The sequence below is a fragment of the Rhamphochromis longiceps genome, linkage group LG16, assembly GCF_057381845.1.
Source record: "Rhamphochromis longiceps isolate RC_006_pf linkage group LG16, R_longiceps_female_GT1.1, whole genome shotgun sequence".
Taxonomy (NCBI): domain Eukaryota; kingdom Metazoa; phylum Chordata; class Actinopteri; order Cichliformes; family Cichlidae; genus Rhamphochromis; species Rhamphochromis longiceps.
Genome location: NC_140572.1, coordinates 12,709,177 through 12,734,534, shown reverse-complemented (window position 1 = coordinate 12,734,534; position 25,358 = coordinate 12,709,177). Strand labels below are relative to the sequence as shown.

Sequence of the window (25,358 nt, the reverse complement as noted above, 5' to 3'; positions counted from 1 at the left end):
GAGCCCTGAGGAGTGGGGGCGGAGACGCAGGGAAGGGAGGGGAAGCGTATGTGTGTGCGCGATCTCTTACGCGCTCGCCATTACCAATAAAGCTTCCCCCGGTTAAAGTTACGGTCCCCTGACGTCTCCTTCTTAAAAGTATGTTTGTAAACAACTTCTGTGTCACTTGCCAGGCAGAAGTGTAATGCAGGGATATTTATAATCACGAGTCAGGGCTTTTCATATTTTATCACCGGGCAGATCATCACAGTAGGGTGAGTAAGTATACTTACTCACCCTACTGTGATGATCTATAGCCTCATCTTTGATGAATGACCAAGTTTCTATAATCAAACTGCGTTTCCTCTCTTTGCATTTAGAAGAAATGAAATGAGAGTATGATCAGTGTGGGGCATCTTTAGATCAATGATTAACTCGGTACATCTCAGCCTTACTGTGAGTGATTGATTTTCATTCACACAGTGGGAAACTGCGTGTTTGCTGCTAGAGTTATTCACAAAGAGACAAAACACTGACAGATCCCATAAAAAATCAAGTTATTGAATAATTTCTCTAAAAAATGGGAATTTATTCTGGTTTTATAGATAGAACACTATTCAGGTTACATAATCTGCACTGTACTCAGATAGGAGTAGTGATGTATCGGTCGCGAACGAAACAGCTCTTAGAGCCGGGTCTTTGAGTGAACGACGCGAGCCGGCTCCTTATCGCAGGCCATGGTTTTTTTCCCCTTTCTCTCACCCTCTCTCTCGCACTATTTTCCGCTTCACTCCGCATGCGAGCCTTGTGCTTTGCGTTGGGAAGAGGGGGGACTCGCAGTAGCACAGGAACAGAGCTGAGGGAGAGACAGAGAAAGAGCGCCAGGGACAACAACGTCACATTAGAAAGGTATAGTAATCATCCACAACTATTTTCAGTTGCAGATGATAAAGGATTCAGAAAGTTTATTCATGCAGGCCCATATGACAGAGAATATGCATCTTCTTTTTGTTTTTATATTTTAATTTATATTTAATTGTGTTGTGGTTTGCAGTGTTTTGTGTTGTTTCACTTTAAATTTGTTTAAAAGGAAAAAGCTGAAAATTTAAATAGTTAAAAGTTGAAATGTGAATAGTTGGTTTTTGTATTATATGATTTATTTATTACATTTTATGTGGAGTGAATAAATAAAAGTATATTTACAGTGGCCCCTAGAGACAAAGCACATACAAACTTCAAAACACGTACAAACCCTGAAGCACGTAAAAACTCCATAGCACATACAAAAGACAACAGAAGTGCTCCAGGATGCTACGTGCAGTGTTGAGCTTTTGTTATTTAGTGGCTACACAAGCCAGCAAGTACCAACGACCGGATTTGGTGTGTGGTAGTAACAGGTAAATGAACTTTTTAAAAAAAAATTATTTGAATATATATGTGTGCTTGTGTTTTTCTGGGCAAAGAGGTCTCTAAAGGCAGCCAACTCTTCCCCTGCTCTTTAGTAAAATTTATCTTTGACATTTTCAAAACTTGTGTCCTTTTGTGCATAATTTTATATTATTGTTAATAATAAATTAATTAAAGCAACAAAACAGCCTGAAGAGCCGGTTCGGAGCCGACTCTTTTTAGTGAGCCGAGCTGAAAGAGCCGGTTCTCTAAAAAGAGACGGAAATCCCATCACTAGATAGGACCTCCATAATCCAACGAGACAGCTCGTTTTGCACTGTATGATCTCCGGGGCTCTTATTTTGTCTAGGTCTGATTTTCAGCCATCGTGAAACTGCAGCGACATCTGGTGGTGGAATCTCACAGTTGCGGCTGATCTTTGCTCAGCAATACAACAGTCCCAAAACAAAATCTCACCTCAGTTGTATTTTGAACTGAACTGTAATCTACATCAGCAAGTACAATTTAAGGAGGGCGCTCTCAATATATCGCCTTTGCTTTCATTTCCAGAGTACCCAGAGGGAACCCACGCAAAGACGGGGAGAACATACAAACTCCACACAAAAAGACCCCGGCCGGGTGGTGGAATTGAACTCAGGACCTTATTGCTGCTGCATCATCATCATCATCATCATCATCATCATCATCATCATCATCATCAGTAGTAGTAGTATTAGTAGGTTCAAGGTTCTTTATTTGTCACATGCATAGTTATACAAGTATAACACACAGTGTAACCTGACACGCTCCTCGACTTGTGCAAAAAGGGGGGGGGAATAGAGGAAGAACATTATATATATAATATATACATTAGTTGAATGTGCGGTAGTAGCATACATGCAGTATTATTATTTCCAAATCACACAGTTAAGCAGCTGCTCCCAGGCAGACCGCAGGTGTCCAATAAGGCTATCTGTGAGTTGATTTGCCTCCATAGATCAGTAGCAAAGTAATCCAAACATGCTGAGACGTTCACACCTCTGGTGCCCCGTTTAACATGATCAGCAAATGGATAAACATAACGTGTGTGCAGCTGCATGTGTCTGTTGACTCTTGTGCTGCTAACCAAGGCTTGGCCCCAGCAGAGGTGTTAAAAGTGAGACCTTCAGGACATGAGAAGATGTCAGCGTTCCCACACTCATGCTTGGGATACCAAGGCTCTCCATTTGTACAGCGTATTCAGTCATGCAAACCGTCCATCCATCACTGAACATGACACCGAATAAAAACAATGCATATTGTATTTATTAGAAATAAATTACATATTCGTTCTCTGCTTACATATTTACATGAATCAATATTTGTTCCTGATAAAATACTGCATATAAACTTGAAAATACAACTAGTATTTCATAAAACACACAAATCCGACTTACTCATGACATTTTTACTACTTTTTACTACTTTGATTGCAACTTCCAAAAAATAAAAAATCATAGTGACAAGTGACAATTCACTGAGTTACTCAAGCTACAAGACAAATCTGGCAAATAGTCTGAAACAAACATGTGTGAGTTTTTTTCATGTTAGCTGTGATTTGGTATTTCTATGTTATGTTACCTTTTTAGCTTCATGTCCATTTATTTGCATATTCATGAGCATGCTTGAGCTGACCTGTATGATCTATTATCTATTATCACTCAAAGTCACATCCAAGTAGCTCAATTCTCATGGTGATGGAGGTCATCCAGCTTTTGGGGATGACTCGGATAAAGCGGGAGAAAATGGGAGGGTAGATGTAGTTCCTGGCGTGGCCGTTGTTATTTGTATTTCCCACAAAAACCTGGATTTGATGTGAGCAGAGAGACAGGAATTGTTTACAATCACTTCTTTACTTCACTCAGTGAAAACACAAGTTTACTTGCTCAACATGTTGGACGGCTCACCTTGGCAGGCTCATCCTCACTATCCGTGTACTCTTTCCACTCTATCCCATTGTCACTGTACTGCAAAATGTAGGACATGACATACATCTCCTTCCCCAGAGACTTGGCTCCCTGGGTTATGACACCTGTGATCTTTTTAATCTGAGGCAGTTCTACCTGAAGCCACTGGTCCATGTTGTTATACTGAGAAGGAGAAGAAACAAGAGAGGCAATCAGGAAAAATCTGAATGCTAATGAACTGGCAAATTCTCAAGGGTTTTTAAGTGTTGTAGGTGTACTGGTTTTTACGCGATGCTCACATTAAATCTGAATGCACTTCTGTTTTATCTATCACGGCAATATTAGGACATTTACCATAGCCCGCCATGCGTTGACGGCACCTTGTCTGTTGAGGCGTGCGAGTGATGGTTTCCAGGGTCCATTGTACCAGCTAGTGGCTGTAGAGCTGGCTGTGATGTAAATGTCCCCTATAGCTTCACTTTCCATCCCAAGAGGCACTGAGCAGCCTGAGGCAGGAGATCAGAAATGTTCAGGACCTTTCACTTGATCATAACATACACTTTTAAAATTTTCACAGCATCCCTTACAGCCAGTTTAAAGTCTTATGCATTTAGTCTGGGGTTTGAAATGCACAGTGTCCAAACCTTTTTTTAATTTTTTTTTTTTACTAAAATCGTTGTTACTGTACCGGCTTACCATCAAGCTCACAGCCAAAGTACTCCATGCGGACTGTTGCCATGTTGTACCATTCAATGGGGTGAAGCCTAATGAATCGTCCAATCACGGGAGGGAAGAAAATATTTGTCTTTGTCCCATAGGCTTCCTGGTTACCAGTGAATACCTGGTAAGAGAGGATAAGACACAAAGTGAGAGAATTAGATAGCTGCTCCCAAGCTTGTCCAGTTTGTAGGTCTCTGCATTAAAGAAAGGAAGTGATCAAACTTCCCCCCCACCTTTCTAAAGCCTTCGCTGTCGCCTTTATAAAAGATCCACTTCCGGCGGTCGTTGCTGTAGGAGATCAAATATTTGACCACATACTGGGAATAGAACATTTGCTTGGCTCCCTGAGTTGCCACCTGGCTGATCACAACTGGCCGCTGGAAGTCTACCTGTGTAGGGGAAAGTAGATATTAAGGCACAGTGTCAAACATAAGGCCCGCTAAAGCCTCCAGTCCGTCCCACTGGATGTCTTCAGAAAAGAAATTTTGGACTTTTAATTGTATTTTCAGAAGTTTCACAGCTTTTCCTGCTGATAAAGATGTCCCCCATGGTCATCCCTACTTAAACAAAGTTATTCAGTTATAGATTTCTGTAATTTTACACATTTACTCTTTAAAATTTAAGACTTGTGATGACAGATTTCTTTCTGTTAAAATAGTTTGTATATGAGATATACAGTGGGGCAAAAAAGTATTTAGTCAGCCACCGATTGTGCAAGTTCCCCCACTTAAAATGATGACAGAGGTCAGTAATTTGCACCAGAGGTACACTTCAACTGTGAGAGACAGAATGTGAAAAAAAAATCCATGAATCCACATGGTAGGATTTGTAAAGAATTTATTCGTAAATTAGGGTGGAAAATAAGTATTTGGTCACCTCAAACAAGGAAGATCTCTGGCTCTCACAGACCTGTAACGTCTTCTGTAAGAAGCTTTTCTGTCCCCCACTCGTTACCTGTATGAATGGCACCTGTTTGAACTCATCATCTGTATCAAAGACACCTGTCCACAGCCTCAAACAGTCAGACTCCAAACTCCGCCATGGCCAAGACCAAAGAGCTTTCGAAGGACACCAGGAAAAGTATTGTAGACCTGCACCAGACTGGGAAGAGTGAATCTACAATAGGCAAGCAGCTTGGTGTGAAAAAATCAACTGTGGGAGCAATCATCAGAAAATGGAAGACATACAAGACCACTGATAATCTCCCTCGATCTGGGGCTCCACGCAAGATCTCATCCCGTGGGGTCAAAATGATCATGAGAACGGTGAGCAAAGATCCCAGAACCACACGGGGGGACCTGGTGAATGACCTGCAGAGAGCTGGGACCAAAGTAACAAAGGTCACCATCAGTAACACACTACAACGGCAGGGAATCAAATCCCGCAGTGCCAGACGTGTTCCGCTGCTGAAGCCAGTGCATGTCCAGTGAAGTTTGCCAGAGAGCACATGGATGATACAGCAGAGGATTGGGAGAATGTCATGTGGTCAGATGAAACCAAAGTAGAACTTTTTGGTATAAACTCAACTCGTCGTGTTTGGAGGAAGAAGAATACTGAGTTGCATCCCAAGAACACCATACCTACTGTGAAGCATGGGGGTGGAAACATCATGCTATGGGGCTGTTTTTCTGCCAAGGGGACAGGACGACTGATCCGTGTTAAGGACAGAATGAATGGGGCCATGTATCGTGAGATTTTGAGCCAAAACCTCCTTCCATCAGTGAGAACTTTGAAGATGAAACGAGGCTGGGTCTTCCAACATGACAATGATCCAAATCACACCGCCCGGGCAACAAAGGAGTGGCTCCGTAAGAAGCATTTGAAAGTCCTGGAGTGGCCTAGCCAGTCTCCAGACCTCAACCCCATAGAAAATCTGTGGCGGGAGTTGAAAGTCCGTGTTGCTCGGCGACAGCCCCAAAACATCACTGCTCTCGAGAAGATCTGCATGGAGGAATGGGCCAAAATACCAGCTACTGTGTGCAAACCTGGTAAAGACCTATAGTAAACGTTTGACCTCTGTTATTGCCAACAAAGGTTATGTTACAAAGTATTGAGTTGTATTTTTGTTATTGACCAAATACTTATTTTCCACCCTGATTTACGAATAAATTCTTTACAAATCCTACCATGTGGATTCATGGATTTTTTTTTCACATTCTGTCTCTCACAGTTGAAGTGTACCTCTGGTGCAAATTACTGACCTCTGTCATCATTTTAGGTGGGGGAACTTGCACAATCGGTGGCTGACTAAATACTTTTTTGCCCCACTGTATAAGGAATTAAATGTGCAGTTAAACTTCTGTTCAATGGCAGAAAGGGCAGTTTTGCTGGTCTGCCCCACATAAGATCAAAGTGGATCAAAAAGGAGTTTTGATCCACGTATTTGGCCTTTGACACTTCTACACACTGGACAGGTAAAATTTGTGCAAATATTTTGTGCGGTAAAAATATTTTTAAGACCCACATTTTCTTAATGCAGTTGTTCACACCAACTGAGTCATTTCGCCTGATGAAACTTGCAGCATTTAATTTTCAGATAAAGATAGATTTTTAAATTTTTTCCATATGAACAATAAATGTGACAAATCAAACTGCTGCATTTGGTGACAGGTGCGCTCATAGCGCACCGAAATCGAGTATACAGTGATAATAGTTAAATAATAGCAGAGGTGCCAAAAGTACAGACTTTACTTAAGTAGAGGTATGGATAGCTGGCTTAAAAATACTCCAGTAGAAGTACTGAAGCAACTTCTTTACTCAAGTAAAAGTGAAAATATGCACTCAAAGTAAGAAAACAAACTGTAGGTCTTTGATTCTACTAACCATTTTTGTCCAAAGGTAACTGAGGCTTGTGCTATATTAATATAATAATAAAATAATGTTAGTACATGAGAATTTAATTTTAAATGCTAATTCTAATGAATATACTTAGCTTGAACATGTTATGTAGGACACATGAAGTGAAAGAGAATTAAAAACAAACAAACACACTATTTTCTGTTGCCTACATTGTCGAGGGTGCCTCCACAGATAAACAATAAAATGAGTGCAGTCAAGGGTTACAGTCGGATTCAGTGGGATACATCAAGGAAACTCTAAGATCTGTGCAGAGTCTAAGCATTGGGAAAAGAATCACAACTTACATTAATTTCTAACGTGAGCTCCAGTAGGTTTTCTTTGTGTACATGCTGTAATCAGCTGACCAGCTGCTCTTTGTGGATTCACACAACTGAACATGATGTAAGCAGTTTCACAAGCTATCTTGGCTGATGTCTATCCCCTACACTGACACTACACTTTTTATACGGTGTTTATAATAGATAGTATAAAGCTGGAATTCAGTTAATTAATATAAGCATCATTGACTTAAATGCAAATTCATCTCTGCTGCACTTGTAACCTAACACTGACCATGAGCAGCACAGCCACTATGCACCAGACGCACACAGTGTTTTAATAAAGAATTCGCCGCAGTACTAAAACTAACCTGTTTACCCAGTATTTTCATGCAACATTTGAAGAACATAAAGTTTGTGTAGATTTGTTTGTTTTGCAAGACATTTCACAATATGATAATACATAATTTATCAAAACACACCATATACAAATCAAATATGTGATTAGAATTATGACATTGAATACAAGCTTTAAAGTTGCAGTTTATCAAGCGTCACTGAGCAGTCTTTATCTTTAAATCTAACCTCTCTTTTTCTTACCCACTCCTGTTTGTGTTCCTACATCTTTCTCCATCTCTGAGTGAACTCATGTCACACAATTTTCTCTCCCTGTAAAATACAGCAGCTGGACCTTTAGCTAGCAGGAGCACTGTTGTGCCAAGGTAGTTATACTTGGCGTTGGGAGTGCACAACACCATTCCACTTTAACCCCAGATGATAAACGCTACAGATGACACAGCTGAACCTAATGTAACCTATCCCAAACCTAAGCTGTTTTGAAAATGGAAGTACAGCTAGTCATTTAAAGATCTAGGGAGTAAAAGTAAAAAGTTGTCAGAAAAAGAAATTCTCAAGTACAGATACCTGAAAATTGTAGTTAAGTACAGTAACAAAGTATTTGTACTTCATTACTTCCAACCTCTGACTATTTTACCTAAGACATAATTTCTCTGCCTCTTCAGATGTGGTCCCAACTTTGCCAACAAGAGCTCAAACTGCCCCGCTCACATCCTGAAACATGTACAAGCAGTCGTAAAACAGCTTCAATTCCTGGATTTCAAACCATGGAGTTCTCCCTGCTGCTGCCTTCTTGTGAGAAGTGGATGAACCCAGAATCTCTCTGTCTTCCCTTTCTGGTTTAGAAACATCAGGACCAGCTACTTTTTTCAGTCCAGTGTTGGAGGAAAATTATTTTTTGTGAGGACAAATGCTTTCAGTGTGTATATGTTAAACAACAAGTTTGCATCTGAAAAATGTGGAATTTCGTGTCTTTTTTTTGCATCGCATCTGGTATGTAAACAACTGTATTTGCATGGTAAGCATGGGAGTGTAGGTTATCACATCTACACCACATTACCTGAATAAAGCTGTTGTTCTTGTCTGTGCTCCATGCATTGTATTTACCCTGATTGTTCAATCTGGCAAGATGGGGCTCCCAGTATCCTTAAAAGACAGAAAAAATTACAGACCTTTACCATGCAATAATTTCCCAGGTCCTCTGACAAGATACCGAACTGCCGATTGCCTCCGATGTATCCATCAGAGTGTGATTGGTCAAAGTGCAGAAAATAACGCGGGACAGGGGTGAATGCAGCTTGTGGTATAAGAAGTGCATTGAGTCCACAGTAAAAGTCCTTTTTATGAAAGTTGTCGGATATGGTGGTGGATTTGGAGACACAACTGGTGAAAAGAAAGATTTCTGTGATAGTTGGTGCTAGAGCATCTGTTCAAGACTGTTCCACCTGTAGATATAATGTAGAAGTTGGACTTCTAGCTTGGCTTTAGTTTTTATTAATATTTTTAAATGCCCTGGGCTTGTTTTATTGTAAATAAATCATGTTATTTGCTACTCTTGAGTTTTGTACTCCTTGGCTATCACTGCCCTTTTAGTGTTTTAGTTGATCTCCACCCAATGGAAAAGGACCTCCCTCTTCCTTCTCCTTTTCCTGCATTACATAAAGGCAATGACCTTGATTACCCTTCTAGTTTTAGTCCAGGTAACAACAACATCAGTAGATCAGTAGTGATTCGTGATGTACTGTGAGTTAAGTAGTACCGAAGTGTATTTGTTGCTAAAATAAATTATTGCAGACAAGAGGTAGTATAGCTACCTCTAGTTTTGATTGCTGTGATCTCTCCATCCTTCACACTGCCCGATTCTAGACCCAGTGGACGATAGCAGTCTTGGGGACACACGAGAAATATTTCAGTATTAAAATGTAAGACATATAAAACATGTCAAAATGGGTAGAAAATCATGTTGTAAATGCAGCAGAGTGATAGTTTTATATTTGCACCATTATCCAGAACCAAAAAGAGTGTCTGCATGCCCTTCTGTTGGCTAAGGCCAACTTCTGTCTCCAGCTGCCAGAGGCCAGGTTTGGATGGATACATCTCCAGGGTAGCAAAACCCCCTGCGAACACAGTTCATCACACGGACTCACTTGAAACTTTTCTCTCTGCTGCTACAGCTGACAATCCAAATCCTGCAGACTGTGAATTCTAATGTTTAAAATGTGGTGAAGAAGGTGTTACTCTAAGTTTACATATCATTCTCACCAGGCAGCAGTGGGTAGACAGCCTGTCTGTAGCTGGTGCTCTTCTTGTGTATAAATGTCTGCCCATGAAAGTGGACACTATGAAAATCATTGGGAGAACCCAAGTTGATGAGATGCCAGGTCACAAGCTGGTTGGTGTACATCCTCAGGCCCTTCAGGCTGTGTATAATTCCATTGATTGCTAAAAAAACCAAGACATTTTTATATAATTCTGTTTTTGTCTCTAATAGGTGCATGGTATAGAAGGCACTAAAAGTAATGCATTACAATGGAACTTTAGGTTCTCCTTGGACGTGTGATCCATGATTCTCCTTCGCCTTTTTCTTTGCATTATCTCAGAGTTCTTCTCATAGTACCAGCTCCGTGACTCATCAAAAGTCATGAAAAGTAGTGTGAATTCTCTCCTATCTGTTAATTTCGTGTCCAAGGTTCCCTCTCGACACACCAGCAAAGGCCCAATCAAGCCTGAGTTGATATCCCTTTCCTAAGAGAAAGCGCACATGTGAGGTTCAATATTATTTTAAATAAATCATTACTTTGTTTTTGTTTTATTGAAGATATAACTTAAACCACAGAAAATTCTCTGCATCTCTCTTTTTTATAACAAGTATTAATTATTATACTCACAGGATTTACGCCTGAATAGTAGGCCCAGGTTCGGCAGACAGACTCTTCTGGTTTTGGCCCAACTGTATGCCCGACTTGCCACAAATAAGTAAAGGTGCTATTGGGTTTAACCTCATTGTCATATTGGAACCAGTAATGGGATTCATCCTCATAGGAGAGGCCTTCTGTCCGCTTGGTATAGGACACCCCATTGGGGTGTATTGAATATGGACGGTTGGCATTGTTCCTGAACACCACCTACGAGACAGTGACACACATTCTGCATTTTGGAAAGATGGAGTGTTAGGGTTGGGGTAATAAACTTTTTTTGGAAAACGCTCTTTTTGATTATCTTGCTGAGAGTTAGATTAGGAGCTCTGACCTTTAAACCAGGATAAAGGACACATAGTGAGTCTATTAGCTTAGTGAAGGTAATTGGTTAGATGGATCTTGGTTGCTTTAGACAGAATATATAAATATTGAGAAAGTAAAGGCAGCTGGCTTATGTCGGGTTAGTCTTACCATGATGCTTTGTCCAACCTCCGCTTTGATGACCGGCCCCAGGATGCCGAGATGCTCGTCTATCTCCCCACGGATGTCGGGTGTGGTGAAGCTACTATCCAAGTAACCTCGAAAGACTACCTTGGTGAACTTAGTTTCTTGGCTGAGTAGTTCATGCTTTTCTTGCCTCCTGTTTAAATAACAGGATGATGCTTTAGCTGACATGTTCTTGATTTCCTGTAAATCAGCATTCAGGTGTTATATTAGTCTTTTAAATTTTCACAACTCTGAGCTTACCTGTGTCCATACCCTGCATAATCCCATTCGACCTCCTCTGCAGCAATGAAATAAGTCTTGACATTGGGGCCTGACATTTTTAAGTAATATTTTGTGGTCTCGTCAAGGTCAAGGTTCTTGATATCATCAGCGACGCTGTAAGGGTCTTTGTACATCACGTACTCGTATTCATCCTGTTCTTCTAGCGCTAGGTGATCTGGTTCTCCCCCAGGAATATAAAGCTCATAGTCGCTGAAATCAGGCCGAGGCACACCAATAACAACGGGCATGTCAATGACGTGGTCCTCAGTCAAGACGGGCTTTGGTGAGTGAGGCCGTGACCCACGAGGAGTCATTCCTGGATTAAATCCACGAGGAGAGAATGGTAAACCACTCCGGGCCTGAGGCTTGTATTCCTTTCTTTTCCTTGTTTTCATGCCATGTCCCTTCTCTGGTCTCTGTCGACGGTTCACAACCCTGACTTTCTTTTTTGGAGGCAGTGTTGTTTGAGGGGTTTCCTTCTCAAAGTGTTTCTTCAACTGGTCTGGAAGTTCCTCAGGTATCATTTGGTAAGTTCCTTCGTAGGTCCAGTTGTGACCTTGTATTTTGACCAAACTGGTTTTAATAGCCTCTGTATTGTTTTCCTTAAGGAAGATGATCACTTCTTCACTGCTCTCTGAGAAACCTAGCTCTTCAGAACTGAGGGACTGGTTACCTGAAACTGTAGTCTGATTAGAAAGACTTTCCAAAGATGTGTTGGTCAACTTGTCAAAGAGACTTGAGATATTCTCCTCATGCCCCATACTGCTCATCACTGATAGAGCTGATCTGGATGCATCCCCTGTGACATTTTGCTCATTCTCAAGCAAAATCTGGGTTACATTTTTATAGCTGGAATTAGTTGGAGTAGTCACAACTTCAAGGTTAATTTGAAGTCCATACTCTAGCTCTCCTGAGCTCAAAAAAGTGTTATTGTCACTGGTTTTATTTTCTGTCCTTTTAGTCAACTCCAAGATGGTTAAGTTGTTCCTTTTAATGTTGCTGCTGACTTCTTCAGCATCTACCTCTAGAACTGACAATGAATGGTTTGTTCTCTCTGCTGACGTGTTGCCATACTTTACTGCAGTGTTAGTCTCGTCTTCCCGTTTTGTATTTTCCAGCAGAGTGTCAGCTGATAAATTGCTGTTTAGGCTACTGTTGAAATTGTTAATGCTCGGCTTTGACAGAGGCACAGAGTAAGAGAACACATCCCCTCTAGTGTATTTCTCCTCAGAGTCCTGTACAACCTCTTCAATAGAAGTGTGGTTATCAGTGGTCAGTGTTACATTTATTCTTTCCCTTTCTAAACTGTTACTTGAATTTCCTGATAGTACTGCAGTGAGATTGGTCGGCTCTTGCAATGCTACGTTAGGTCTGGTAGTCTCTGATGACAAACTGCCATTTCTAGTTGTACTGGAATCCTTTTGTGACACATTGTGGCTATTCAAACCAGTTAGGTTCTCTGTTTGATACAGAGTGGAACTCTCTAAAACTGACTGTGTCAATGGTGTACTGCTGTTCAGTATATGTGTTGTATTCTCACTTGTGCTTTGTTTCTGCAAATTACCTATTGTAATATTCAGGACTTTCAAAATAAGAAACCACACTTCAGTTAATGCATCTGAGTTTATAGTGGAGGTCTCGGGTTTACTCTTTATCTCTGTGAAATTAAGGGTGCTGTTCATATCTTTTTCAAGGACATCAACAACATCGTAATCCAGGAAAGAGAGGTCCAAGTTCTCCATATCTGAGTCAGCAGACTGGTTCTTGAGAGACCTGAGATTCAATTCTTCTGCAAACATTTGTGTGTAGATATCTGGCTCCAGTGATGGGTTTTTATCTGGATCTACCTTCTCTTTCTCTTCTTTTTCTTTGATTTCCTCCAAGCTAGGGGGCTTCCACACAGTAAACTCACTTTTTGGCAATGAATCTTCGTACTCATACTGGTAGTCACGGAAGCACTCAGCATCCCGAAACTTAACACGCATTCCGTTAGTTGTCTCGTGGGAATTCAGGGAAGCAAGAAGCCAGACACCTGGTTTAAAAGAGACACAAAAAACATCAGTGATAAAACTATGGAGTGTGCATCTGTTTCGGATGGTGGCAGTGACTGGTTAATTACATGGACTATATAGGATGGATATGGGAAATGTTACGTTACACTTATGAAGTTTCGTGAAGTCATGAAACATTTTTGTTCTCACCATCAACCCACCAGCCTGGGGTGCCTCTAAACATGAAACCAAAGGACACTATCTTTGATAAATCGTGAGCATATCCTCACCTTTACAACTTTGTACAAAATGAACTTCTTGTATATTAACTATGATCTGTAATGTAACAATTAGGGCCATAAACTCATCAGAAAAGCATTTATTTAGGGCACAAAAAAGAGCGCTGAGGGTTCTGTTTCCATAGACTTCTGTGCAACTGCACTGGTTTTAATTTTAACACCAGAGCTATTGCATCTATGAATCTACACTTAATATCATGCAGTTCAATAAAGTGTTACTTTCAATGTCTTTCTGAAGGTAAAAAATATCCTGGCAAATAATTATCTGGATGTTAAGAATCTGACATAATATGAGCACTGTCAGTCCTTACTGACCAGTGTTGAGCATGTTCATAGTGATGGTCTCTCCAGTCATGGGGTAGAGGCTTAGGAAGTCCTCTGTTCTTTCATTCAGCTCAAATGTGTGGCCGTAGAAAGTAGCTGTCTGGATGTAGTCCTGTGCGCCAATGCTGGACACGTGCCATGTTGCAACCTCACCACTGCAGAAGCCCAAGGGTGGGTTGTCCTTAAAGATGTAACCGTTGACAGCTGTAAGGTAATTCATGACAGTTAGTTGACTGCAGCCAGGTAAATGCAAGGCCAATATGTTATATGAACCTTAATTAGCTCAAGGAAAAACTCACTGTGCTTGATATTGGACTTATAAAATTCTGGGTCTTCCCTGTTGACTTTAGATTGATTACAATATTGGCGAATGTTATCCTCTAGATACCAACTCTTGTTCTCATCAAAGACCACAAACATCGCATGCTGCTCTTTGTCTGCTTTCAGCTGTAGACAAAAAGAAAGACATGTACTCCTCTTCACACCATCAGCTTCTATATCAACAGCAAATACATCTCAGTCTTATAGTTTTTGGGCTTGCAGGTATTTTGGTCATCATCAAATTATTCGACAAATTAAAACAACATTCATTAAAATCTTTTTCAATAGTTGTTAACTAAACATAAACTAAAAAATGATAACTAACTGAACAAGATTGTGTGCTCACAAACTAAGTTTAGTTTTACTCTTTGCCTGGTTCTGGCGGAGGTTTCTTCTTCCTCTGCACTGGCGCCAAAGTGCTTGCTCGGAGGACATCTGATTGTTGGGCCTTTCTCTGTAGGTTCTTACCTTACAATATAACTCGCCTTGAGACAACTGTTGTTGTGATTTGGTGCTATATGAATAAAACTGGACTGAATTCAACTTAAATAAGTGAACTTGAAAAACTATATGAAACCAAACTTAATTCAAAATACCACTTAAATATGAAGACTGAGGCCTTTCTGTGTGGAGTCTGGACGCAAACCAAATAACACTGAAAGCAGCATTTATTATTTATTTTTTATTTTTGCTGCCCAGTGTCTAGCAGCTGTTTTTCTTACCTGCACATTCCTGACATTGAGGGACTGACTCTTGCAGATGAGCATTGGTCCAATCAGTCCAGAGGCGATGTCCCGTGGTGTGTTCACCGCACTGTGATAAAGTCGTGTCAGACATCTGGAATCTCCCTCCAAAGGCTCATCCTCTTCGACCACTTTCCACACATAGGTGTGTGTCTCACCTGGCTGGACACCATGAGAATGGTTTCCTGGAAACCATAATACAAAAACTCCATCAAATATATGTCAACTTTTAAAATAAGCAAACTAAAGTGGGCTGTTCAGCCTTAAAACGTTTGCTTTAAATGGGATGAGAAATGAGTACCTCCTTTTGGGTAGTTGACTCCTTCTTGGGACTTCTCTATTGTCAGTCCATGCGGGTAGATACTGTAGGGTCTGGAGGCCATGTTCTTAAAAACAATCTGTAACAGCAGTAAGGGTACATGAGGACAAACAGTCTGTAATCACTGTGAAATAATTACACAATCCCTGCAGTCCACTTTAGTGAGACACACACAAGATACTTGTCTTAGCTCTGTGTTTATTGATTTGAAATACCACTGACTGTCTGGATAAAGTGTTGACTTTCAACTCAAAAGTACATCTATTTCCTGTCTTTGAGAGATAGGTTTTGAATTTTTGAACGTAGTTAAATAATATTCTGTTTTAAATCATTTAGTGAAGACTGTTGATGCCTAAATAATTGTCATTTTATTGCCTGTCAGTGCACGTTGGTGACCCTCCAAACCAGGTTCCCTCAGCCAGAACTAAGAGTGAGACTGCTTTGAAAGTAAAGCATTTGCAGCATGGTACTTTTAAGCTGTTTTTTCCTAAATATGTTTTGAGTTATGTGGCTCGTGTGATCATGTGGAGTGATATGAATAATAATTGAACTCATAATATGCTAAGTGACTATAATTTGGCTTCAATACATGTTCTCTCACCGTGATAATGTCTCTGATTTGCGCTCTGATCACTGGGCCCAAAATACCCAGCTCATTTTTCCTCTGCTTGTTCTCTGATTTTTCAGTGAACGTCTCATCTTTGTACTGAGTGTACACTGCCTTCTTGTACTTCCCACCTATGCGTGTTGGTGACTGACTCAGGTACTGGCGCTTGAAGTCCCTACACAAAAAAAATGAGAAATTTTCTATATCAGTTCATGTCGGCACATTTGCAGTTTTAATCTTTCATAAACAAAAAAATACCTAAAATGTTTTAAAATATAGTCTGCTTACTCATCAATATGGTCTTGCTTGGTAGGCGCATAGTCCCAGAAAATTTCCTCAGCAGCGATGTAGTATTTCCACTCCCTGCTTCGTCGTTGTTCTGCATAGCTCACCCACCGCTGTGGTTTTTCAAATCCTTTACAATTTATCACATCCACAAAAGCGTGCATGCTAGCTGCAATGATAGGAATGAATTTTTACTGTCAGTTTAACTACACAGGTGAATACTTTTCTACTCTGGTTAATGTAGAGAAACACTTACCTTCTATGTGCTTGACGGTGTGTGAGGAGAGCAGCCAGCGTCCTGTGTGGACAGCCACCATTCTGGCAGTGATGGAGGAACCAGTGATGAGCCCGACTGATGACACTTTATGCCCAGCATGTTCCAGTACTTGCCCGTTCATATGCACTGAGAATACCTCTGGCTCTGAGCTCATACCCACCAGATGTACACTCACAGGGGCATAGGTGCACATGCTGACATCTGGAAGGAAAAGAGGAAACTCTGAGTCTCTTTATGGTTTTTACATTGTCAATATTGACAATATTGACATGACAGTCAATATTTTTCCTTTACACCGACATACACACCCTAGCATTTACCACTCAATTCCATCAGCAATGTCACTGTTCCTGAAAATACAGTTGTGGCCAAAAGTTCTGGCAATGGCACAAAGGTCTTTTGGTACACTTTGCAACTTGCAGCTTTTGAATGATTAAATCTTTGTGATTGTTCTTCAGTTTATCATAGAAACCTGTCAATAATAATTTCATTAAAAACAAAAGCAGCATGAAATGAATGAAAAACTTTGTGCCAATGTCAAAACTTTTTGTACAACTCACTGTATAAACCCCAGCTGTCAGAGAAATGGAGTGAACTGTAGCTAAAGATTAATGAATCTCATGGAAATGTGAATCAGAGATGCCAGTGTAAATAATTGTTTAGTATACATCAGAGGAGAACAGAAAAAACAACTGTGAAATTCTGGGCTGCTTCTGGGGTCTGTATTTAACGTAACAATTTAGTCCATATATATATATATATATGAATATATATATATATATGAAGGATAAACCGCCCGCAGGGGCGTGCTGGGTGTTTTTTTTTATACACACACACCCAGCACGCCCCTGCGGGCGGTTTATCCTTCAAGCTCGGGTCCTCTACCAGAGGCCTGGGAGCTTGAGGGTCCTGCGCAGTATCTTAGCTGTTCCCAGGACTGCGCTCTTCTGGACAGAGATCTCCGATGTTATTCCCGGGATCTGCTGGAGCCACTCACCTAGCTTGGGAGTCACCGCACCTAGTGCTCCGATTACCACTGGGACCACCGTTACCTTCACCCTCCACATCCTCTCGAGCTCTTCTCTGAGCCCTTGGTATTTCTCCAGCTTCTCGTGTTCCTTCTTCCTGATATTGCTGTCATTCGGAACCGCTACATCGATCACTACGGCCGTCTTCTTCTGTTTGTCTACCACCACTATGTCCGGTTGGTTAGCCACCACCATTTTGTCCGTCTGTATCTGGAAGTCCCACAGGATCTTAGCTCGGTCATTCTCCACCACCCTTGGGGGCATCTCCCATTTTGACCTCGGGACTTCCAGATTATACTCGGCACAGATGTTCCTGTACACTATGCCGGCCACTTGGTTATGGCGTTCCATGTATGCCTTGCCTGCTAGCATCTTGCACCCTGCTGTTATGTGCTGGATTGTCTCAGGGGCAACTTTACACAACCTGTACCTGGGGTCTTGCCTGGTGTGATAGACCCCAGCCTCTATGGATCTTGTGCTCAGAGCTTGTTCTTGTGCTGCCATGATTCGTGCCTCTGTGCTGTCTTTCAGTCCAGCTTTGTCCAGCCACTGGTAGGATTTCTGGATATCAGCCACCTCCTCTATCTGCCGGTGGTACATACCGTGCAGGGGCCTGTCCTTCCATGATGGTTCCTCGTCTCCCTCCTCTTTCTTGGGTTTCTGCTGCCTGAGGTATTCACTGAGCACTCGGTCAGTTGGGGCCATCTTACTGATGTATTCTTGGATGTTCCTTGTCTCATCCTGGACTGTGGTGCTGACACTCACCAGTCCCCGGCCCCCTTCCTTCCGCTTAGCGTACAGCCTCAGGGTGCTGGACTTGGGGTGAAACCCTCCATGCATGGTAAGGAGCTTTCTTGTCTTTATGTCAGTGGCTTCTATCTCCTCCTTTGGCCAGCCTAAGGAGGAGACCCCTGCTGGGGTACCGTGATCAGGTACCCCAGCAGGGTACCTGATCACGGGCAGGGCGTACGTGTTGATGGCCCGGATCTTGTTCTTACCATTCAGCTGACTCCTCAGGACTTGCCTGACCCTCTGCAGGTACTTGGTGGTTGCAGCTTTTCTAGCGGCCTCTTCATGGTTCCCATTCGCCTGCGGGATCCCCAGGTACTTGTAACTGTCCTCTATGTCTGCAATGTTGCCTTCTGGTAGTTCAATCCCCTCAGTTCTGACTACCTTCCCTCTCTTTGTTACCATCCGACTACACTTCTCCAGTCCGAATGACATTCCAATGTCATTGCTGTATAGCCTGGTAGTGTGGATCAGGGAATCGATGTCTCGTTCACTCTTGGCATACAGCTTGATGTCATCCATGTACAGGAGGTGGCTGACAACTGCTCCGTTCCGTAGTCGGTATCCGTAGCCAGTCTTGTTAATGATCTCACTGAGGGGGTTCAGGCCTATGCAGAACCGCAGTGGGGACAGAGCATCTCCTTGGTAGATCCCGCACTTGATGGTGACTTGTGCTATGGGCTTGGAGTTGGCCTCTAGTGTTGTACGCCACATCCCCATTGAGTTCCTGATGAAGGCTCTTAGGGTCCCATTGATCTTGTACAATTCTAAGCATTCCAGTATCCAGCTGTGGGGCATTGAGTCATAGGCCTTCTTGTAATCAATCCAGGCAGTGCACAGGTTGGTCAGCCTGGTCTTGCAGTCTCGGCTGACTGTTCTGTCTACCAGTAGCTGTGGTTTTGCGCCTCTGGTATTCTTGCAGTCAGCTTCTTTAGCCAGTAGGCGTGAACCATGTCGGGCCCTGGTGCTGTCCAACTCTTCATACTGGAGACCCTTTCTTGGATATCTGCCACTGTGATGGTTACTGGACCCTGTTCAGGGAGGTCGCTGTGGTCTGCCCTCAGATCCACTAGCCACTGAGCATTGCCGTTATGGGTTGTGTCCTTCTCCCATATGCTCTTCCAGTATTGCTCCGTCTCCAGCCTTGGTGGTGCTGTTCTTTTATTATTATTATTGTTCCCTTGCCACTGAGAGTACACCTTTGCTGGTTCTGTGGAGAACAGCTGGTTTATTCTCCTGCCTTCTATCTCTCTGGTGTACCTCCTCAAGCGGCTGGCCAAGGCTATGAGTCTTTGCTTGGCAGTTTCCAAGGCCTCAGGTATGGACAGCTTGCTGTATTTCTTATGCACCTTCTTTGTCGCACCTTTCTGCAACTCCGTTAGTTGGCTAACCTCCCTCTGTGCTACTTTGATCTTGCCCTCTAGCCTCCTTCTCCATGGAGGGTACTGCCCCTTGTGGCTGTTCAACTTGTAGCCAAGCATCTCACTGATCACTGCTGCTGTATTGTAGATCAGCTTGTTAGTGTCGGTAATCGTGGTTGTAGGTATCGTCCGTAGTGCTGCATTAACATCATCTAGCAGACCTTAACCCGTAGTCGGTTATATATATATATATATATATATATATATATATATATATATATATATATATATATATATATATATATATATATATATATATATATATATATAGTTTTCATTGTTTTGCTATTGAATACTTCATTATTGTATTGTATTATTGTAGAATCCATATATTAAAAAAGGCTAGCTTTTAGATCCCTTAGTGACAAATAACTGAGTGTTATACAGACTTACCTGGCAGAGATCCGTTTGTATATCCATTGATAGTATATTTCACATGGTTGTCTGAGGTATAGCCGCTAGGCTCGTATTTGCTCCTGCTCTCATCAAAAACCCCGAAAAGAAATACATACTCGTGGTGGATGCCAGCCTGCTGCCCTGATTCATCTAGACTGCCTGCCCAGAGAGAAAGAAAAAAAGAGAGCGTTCAAAATTCTAAAAGCAGTGTAAAAAAACACAAAAAGCACCAACACATTTTCATAGTTACCTTGCTTGCAGATGAGCAAAGTGCCAATGAGGCCAGAGTTGTAGTCTTTGACCACATTTTGATGGGAGATGTAGGTGTAGGTAAGACAGGTGGGGTCATTTTTCTGAGGAGCAACATCTGACGTCACCTCCCAGTAGTAAACGTGCTCACTGTTTGGAAGTACTTTGTCGTCCTCTTTCTCTTTTTGTGACGTGTTGTCAAAGTAGTAGGCTCCTGTGAAGAAAGGAGATAACTACTCCGAATTACAGATAAATAATATCATGATGGCAAAATTAACAAAATGCCACTGGTGTGCAGCAACTACAACTAAAAAATAAACTAAAACTAGATGTGAAAAAAACAACAACATTTTAGTTAACTAAAATAAAATAAAAACCAGCCTTTTGAAAAAGAAATTCAAAATAATTTAAATGATCTTGTAAACTTGGAAAACTAACTAAAATGAAATTAAAATATATAGAGAAAATCTCCTTAGTTGCACTGATGTCATGTTCACAAGACTTTCAAAAGTTTCTGTTTTGTTACTGTCATGGTCCTGGGTCAGTGAACCGGTGTTTTATATTTTGTGTTATCATGATTTACTACAGTTAGCGTTTTGGTTTCTGTTTTGTATTTCTAGCTCCTTAAGTTTTCTAGTAGTTCTTGGGTTTTGTTCCTGTGCCCCTCACGTTTAGTGTGGATTTTGTTCTGTCTTCATGTTTATTTTCTTGTTCCCCAGTCAGTCGTGTCTCATGTCGCTCCTGTCCCGGTGCTCCGTGTTCCCTCTGTTCAGTATCAAATCCATGCCTCTGTGCATCTCGTGTGTTTCCTGTTTTATTTTGATAGTCCCTGTCTTGTGTTCAGTGTTTTGAGTTTTTACATCTGATGAGTTCCAGCTGTGTTTCCACCTTTTCCCCCATCCTCTCGTTTCCTACGTGTGTATTTTAGTTCTCAGTCTTCCCCTGCTTGTTATTGCGTTGTACTCTCACAATACTGTGTTTTCCTCCGTGTTCCTAGCCGTTCCCGAGTTCCTGGTTCGTTTTCTTGTGTTCTAGTTGAAGTTTGTAGTTTCCAGTTTCTAGTTTAGTTTTGTGTTTAATGTTAGTTTTTACACCCTAAATAAAACTGCCTCCTTTAGTTCGCTCTTTCGTTGTCTGCAGTATGTGGAAGTCTGAGAAGATTTAGAGCTTTTTTTATAACCAGCTTTAAACAGTTTACAAAGATAATAGAGACTCTCCTGCATGGTTTTCTTACATTTTTGTGTTTCCTGTGTACTCTGACTTTTGTATTAAGAGCAAATTAAGGAACACTTTGCCTCAATTTCCTAAGTTCACTTTAATTCCCGTAAGTCTCAGAGAGTGATTTCCTAAGGCTTAGCAGTTCTTCCTGTTGGACTTCAGAACTGTCTGCTTTGATAATCTGCCTGCCTGGTTAATATTTTAGAAGAAGTCAAACAGATTTGTTTGTTGTATTGGCTAATGTTGTGTAATTATTACAATAAGGGACATCACAAGCACTCACAGTAACATTATGAGGCAGACTATGTTATGAAGTAGTGGTACTGTTGTTTTAAGGATAGCAGCATCTTTTGCATTCATCTGTTAGCAGCTGGGTTAATACGCACTCACCCTCAGACTGTTTCCCATAAGCCACACCGTGTGGGCTGATGCTATACGGGCTGGTGGCCATGTTTCTGAAAGTTACAACAATCGTCTCCCCTTCTTCTGCCCTCAGCGTGGGACCAAGGAGACCTGCAGAGAAGTTTATTTATGTGGAATCATGTCGTTTCAAAGGCTTTAGTTCATCACAGGGACACACTCGGATAAACACAGACTGACTCATCACTCTTTCTCTTTAACTGTTGACTTGCACAGCAACTTGACCGTAAACATTTGCAATAAAATGAAAGTAACCTTCTTCTTTGTAAATACAGCTTTATATTTTTTTCTTGCTTTCTGGGAAAGGAATTATTCTGTGACTGTTATTTCACTATCCTGCAAATGAATATATGCTTTGGCACCACATAAGAGGTGGAAGGGAGAAAGTCCAACCTTTTAATTCAGTTCCTTCAGAGAAAAATTAGCAAAAGTGGTAGCTGCTTATCCATTAATATGCACTCGGAGTGATACATTAAATGAATAATAATAACCTAATGTGTCCTAAAGTAAAAAGAGTGCATTTGATAGCGACTGTCTGTGTTTTTTTCCCACTGCGTGACACCAGGGCACCTTAAAAGCTCCTCAACACTGGTTCATTAAGTCTCTAATATACATGCATGTACATGGTAACTGCTTTCTGGGACCGTTATTGGTAAATACACCCCTCTATCTCACAGGTTAGTTAATGTGCAGACAGCGCAAGTGTTACTTAAAAATTTAAACCAGACATACGGTGTGTTCATGTAAACCGCATGAAGCATTTACCTAACCACGATGGATGAGTCTTAGCCTGTCTGAAGCCTTTCTCATATTCCCGAAAGACCACTTTCTTATAGGTGGGTCCAGACCTAAGGAAGGGTGGAAAAACACAAAACATTACTCATTGTGCACACATAAGAAAATCCCCACAATACTTACACAATGGTGCATAGAGTCTAAGATGCGAAATTTACTGATTTAACATGGTGTGACTACTGATTTCATAATAAAACGGATTTTTAAAAATACAATAATAAAGTTACCAGATGCAAAAAAACAAAAGACAAAAAAGCATTCCAGTTACTCTTTATCAAAGTTTGAAGTGCTGTCCTACCCGTTGCCAGAGTATTTCCAATCTATCTCCACAGCAGCAATGTAGTAATGTCTCTCCTTAGGCTGAGGCTGGTTTGCTTTGACCTGGTGGGCAGTCAGAAGAACCAGGACAGGTAGGAGCCAGCGAGCTCCAGTCCGGACACGGAGCCTCATACTTATGATCAGAGAGTGTGCTCTCTTCTACAACTCAAGAACGTGGGAGCTGACAGACAGTCTGCTGTGTCCTTTATCTGCCACTGACACACGTACACATACCCACACTTGCTAGTTCAAACATTATGTCCCAGGGCAATGAACTGCGCCTCTGCATATTTTTCTTCCCTTTTGCAACTGGAAACATATGTGCGTTGCTGTGAGTCATGCCCGAAGGGTGTTGATGGTGGGAATGAGTGTTGAAATTCTGATCATAAATTTCTCTGGCCTAAGAATGTTCCAGAAAACCACTCTTAAAAACATGCCATAATTTCAGGGAAGCATTACTGTAAGTGTAATAGGTGTGGCCACACGTCATTCTGGTTTACCCCAATTTCACGCAGTTGAAATACTATTAAATGTAGCCTAAACTCATATCTGGACATTCACTTAGTGTTTACCAGTTTATTATTATTTTTAAGTAAGATGTGACTTAAAGTATCACATTTACATAAAACAAAGACAAAAAAAATCTATTGAGGCTACGTCCACACGTACACGGGTATTTTTGGAAACGGAGATTTTCCGTTTTCGTTTTAAAAAATAATCCCGTCCACACGTAAACGCAGAAATGAAGGAAAACGCTGCTATGAACATGCCAAAGCAACAGGTGGCGATATATTCCTAACCGTGCAGAAATGTTGGCCAATCAGAAGTCTAGAAGCCTCGGTGGGAAAAAGTAAACAAAGCTGGGGCATAGAAGCAGAACTGAGTCGTATGTGTGGAGGGACAGTAACTGTGTGTGTATATGTAAGCATTCAAACACTGCAGAGAGTAAAATTAACAGTAACAGTATTGTAGAAATTCATTTCACCGAAACAATAACGTGGCGCACAGTGTGACGTCAAAAAATGCGCACACCTTTGACGCTGGATTTTCTCAGTTTTTCTCATCCATGTGTAAATGCAAAAACGGAGTTTTCGAAAATATCCACCCTGGCAGGCGTTTTTAAAAATCTCGAAAATGCCGTTTGCGTGTGGATGAAAGGTGCAAACGCATAGAAAAATCTGCGTTTTCAAAAATACCTGGGTACGTGGACGTAGCCTCATACTCACGCTTTTATTCGTGTATCGTTTTTCTCTTGTCTCTTATTTCCCCTTGTCTCGATTGTACTTTATTTTCTTGTCCCGTGAACATACTTTTCTATGCTGTGGTGTGCTGGGGGAGCAGCACAGCAAAGAAGGACTCATCCAGGCTGGAGAAACTGATCAGGAGGGCTAGCTCTGTGGTCGGCATGAAGCTGGACACTCTGGTGGCAGAGAAAAGGACATTAAAGAAACTGATGGACATTATGGACAATGCTGGGCATCCTCTGCACACGGCCATTAACAACCAGAAGAGTCTGTTCAGTGACAGGTTGCTTCTCCCAAAGACAAGAACTAACAGACTTAAAAACTCCTTTGTCCCACACACCATCAGACTGTTTAACTCCTCTCTGGAGGGGAGAGGGAGGGGAAACAGGAGGACAAAGGAGGGGGGAACAACTAAGTTGTAGTGCCTCTTCACCTCACTGTGCAATACCTTTTGTGCAATACTTTTGTAAATAGTCAACAGTGCAATAGACCTCAATACTTGAAATGTGCAATTCACTTGTATTTTTATTTTTTATTCCTATTTATTCTATTTATCCCCTTCGTATATTTTATTTATATTGTCTCTGTATTTATATATATGTGTGTGTGTGTGTGTGTATATATATATATATAATATTCTGTAACTCTGTAACTTCTGTCGGTGCTGTGCTTTTCTGGAAATCGAATTTCCCAGAGGAACCCACCCGAGGGATTAATAAAGTTCTATCTAATCTAATCTAATAGAGTTTCCGCTCCACTGCCTTATTTCATACGGGTCCACATTACCGATGCACACTATTTTTTCCAAGTACGGCCGGTCTTGGCGTCTGGGCGCAATCGGTCGTGATACAGCCCTTTGTCTTTTGCGCTGATTTTAATTTCTCTTTGATATTTGGGCATATTGGGGCCCGATGAATGTAAAAACAAAGAATTACCAGATTTTTTTTTAACTTACTTTTGTTTTTAAGAAAAACGAGAGCCACAAATGAGGATATTCATTTAAGATTATGATAGAACGGTAGCAGTATAATGTTCTCGTAAGTGGATATCAGGCCCATGTAGAGCAAAATTGAGTATTTTTGTCTAAATAACCCAAATGTGATGTCCACATATGTGGACGGCAG

General features: G+C 41.3%; 1 protein-coding gene and 1 long non-coding RNA gene across 2 annotated transcripts; one reads left to right on the top strand and one right to left on the bottom strand.

Moving 5' to 3' along the window:
* Positions 1-340: 340 nt before the first annotated feature.
* Positions 341-8,310, top strand: LOC146650730 (uncharacterized). The gene is made up of 3 exons (XR_014907854.1): positions 341-888; positions 1,936-2,101; positions 8,170-8,310. It is a non-coding gene; the product is annotated as an uncharacterized LOC146650730 (long non-coding RNA).
* f5 (coagulation factor V) lies at positions 2,164-23,238 on the bottom strand. Its single transcript, XM_085383820.1, has 25 exons — positions 22,971-23,238; positions 22,643-22,725; positions 21,848-21,970; positions 20,241-20,453; positions 19,988-20,149; positions 16,336-16,557; positions 16,083-16,248; positions 15,789-15,969; positions 15,170-15,266; positions 14,848-15,053; positions 14,104-14,251; positions 13,796-14,008; positions 11,170-13,222; positions 10,894-11,062; positions 10,393-10,629; positions 10,033-10,249; positions 9,767-9,946; positions 9,505-9,621; positions 9,319-9,390; positions 8,565-8,650; positions 4,265-4,420; positions 4,008-4,152; positions 3,666-3,817; positions 3,312-3,494; positions 2,164-3,208 (listed from the first exon to the last, which is right to left on the bottom strand). The coding sequence occupies exons 1-25, from the start codon at positions 23,120-23,122 to the stop codon at positions 3,062-3,064; spliced, it is 5,880 nt and encodes a 1,959-aa protein (XP_085239946.1). The 5' UTR covers positions 23,123-23,238; the 3' UTR covers positions 2,164-3,061.
* Between the last annotated feature and the right edge of the window lie 2,120 nt (positions 23,239-25,358).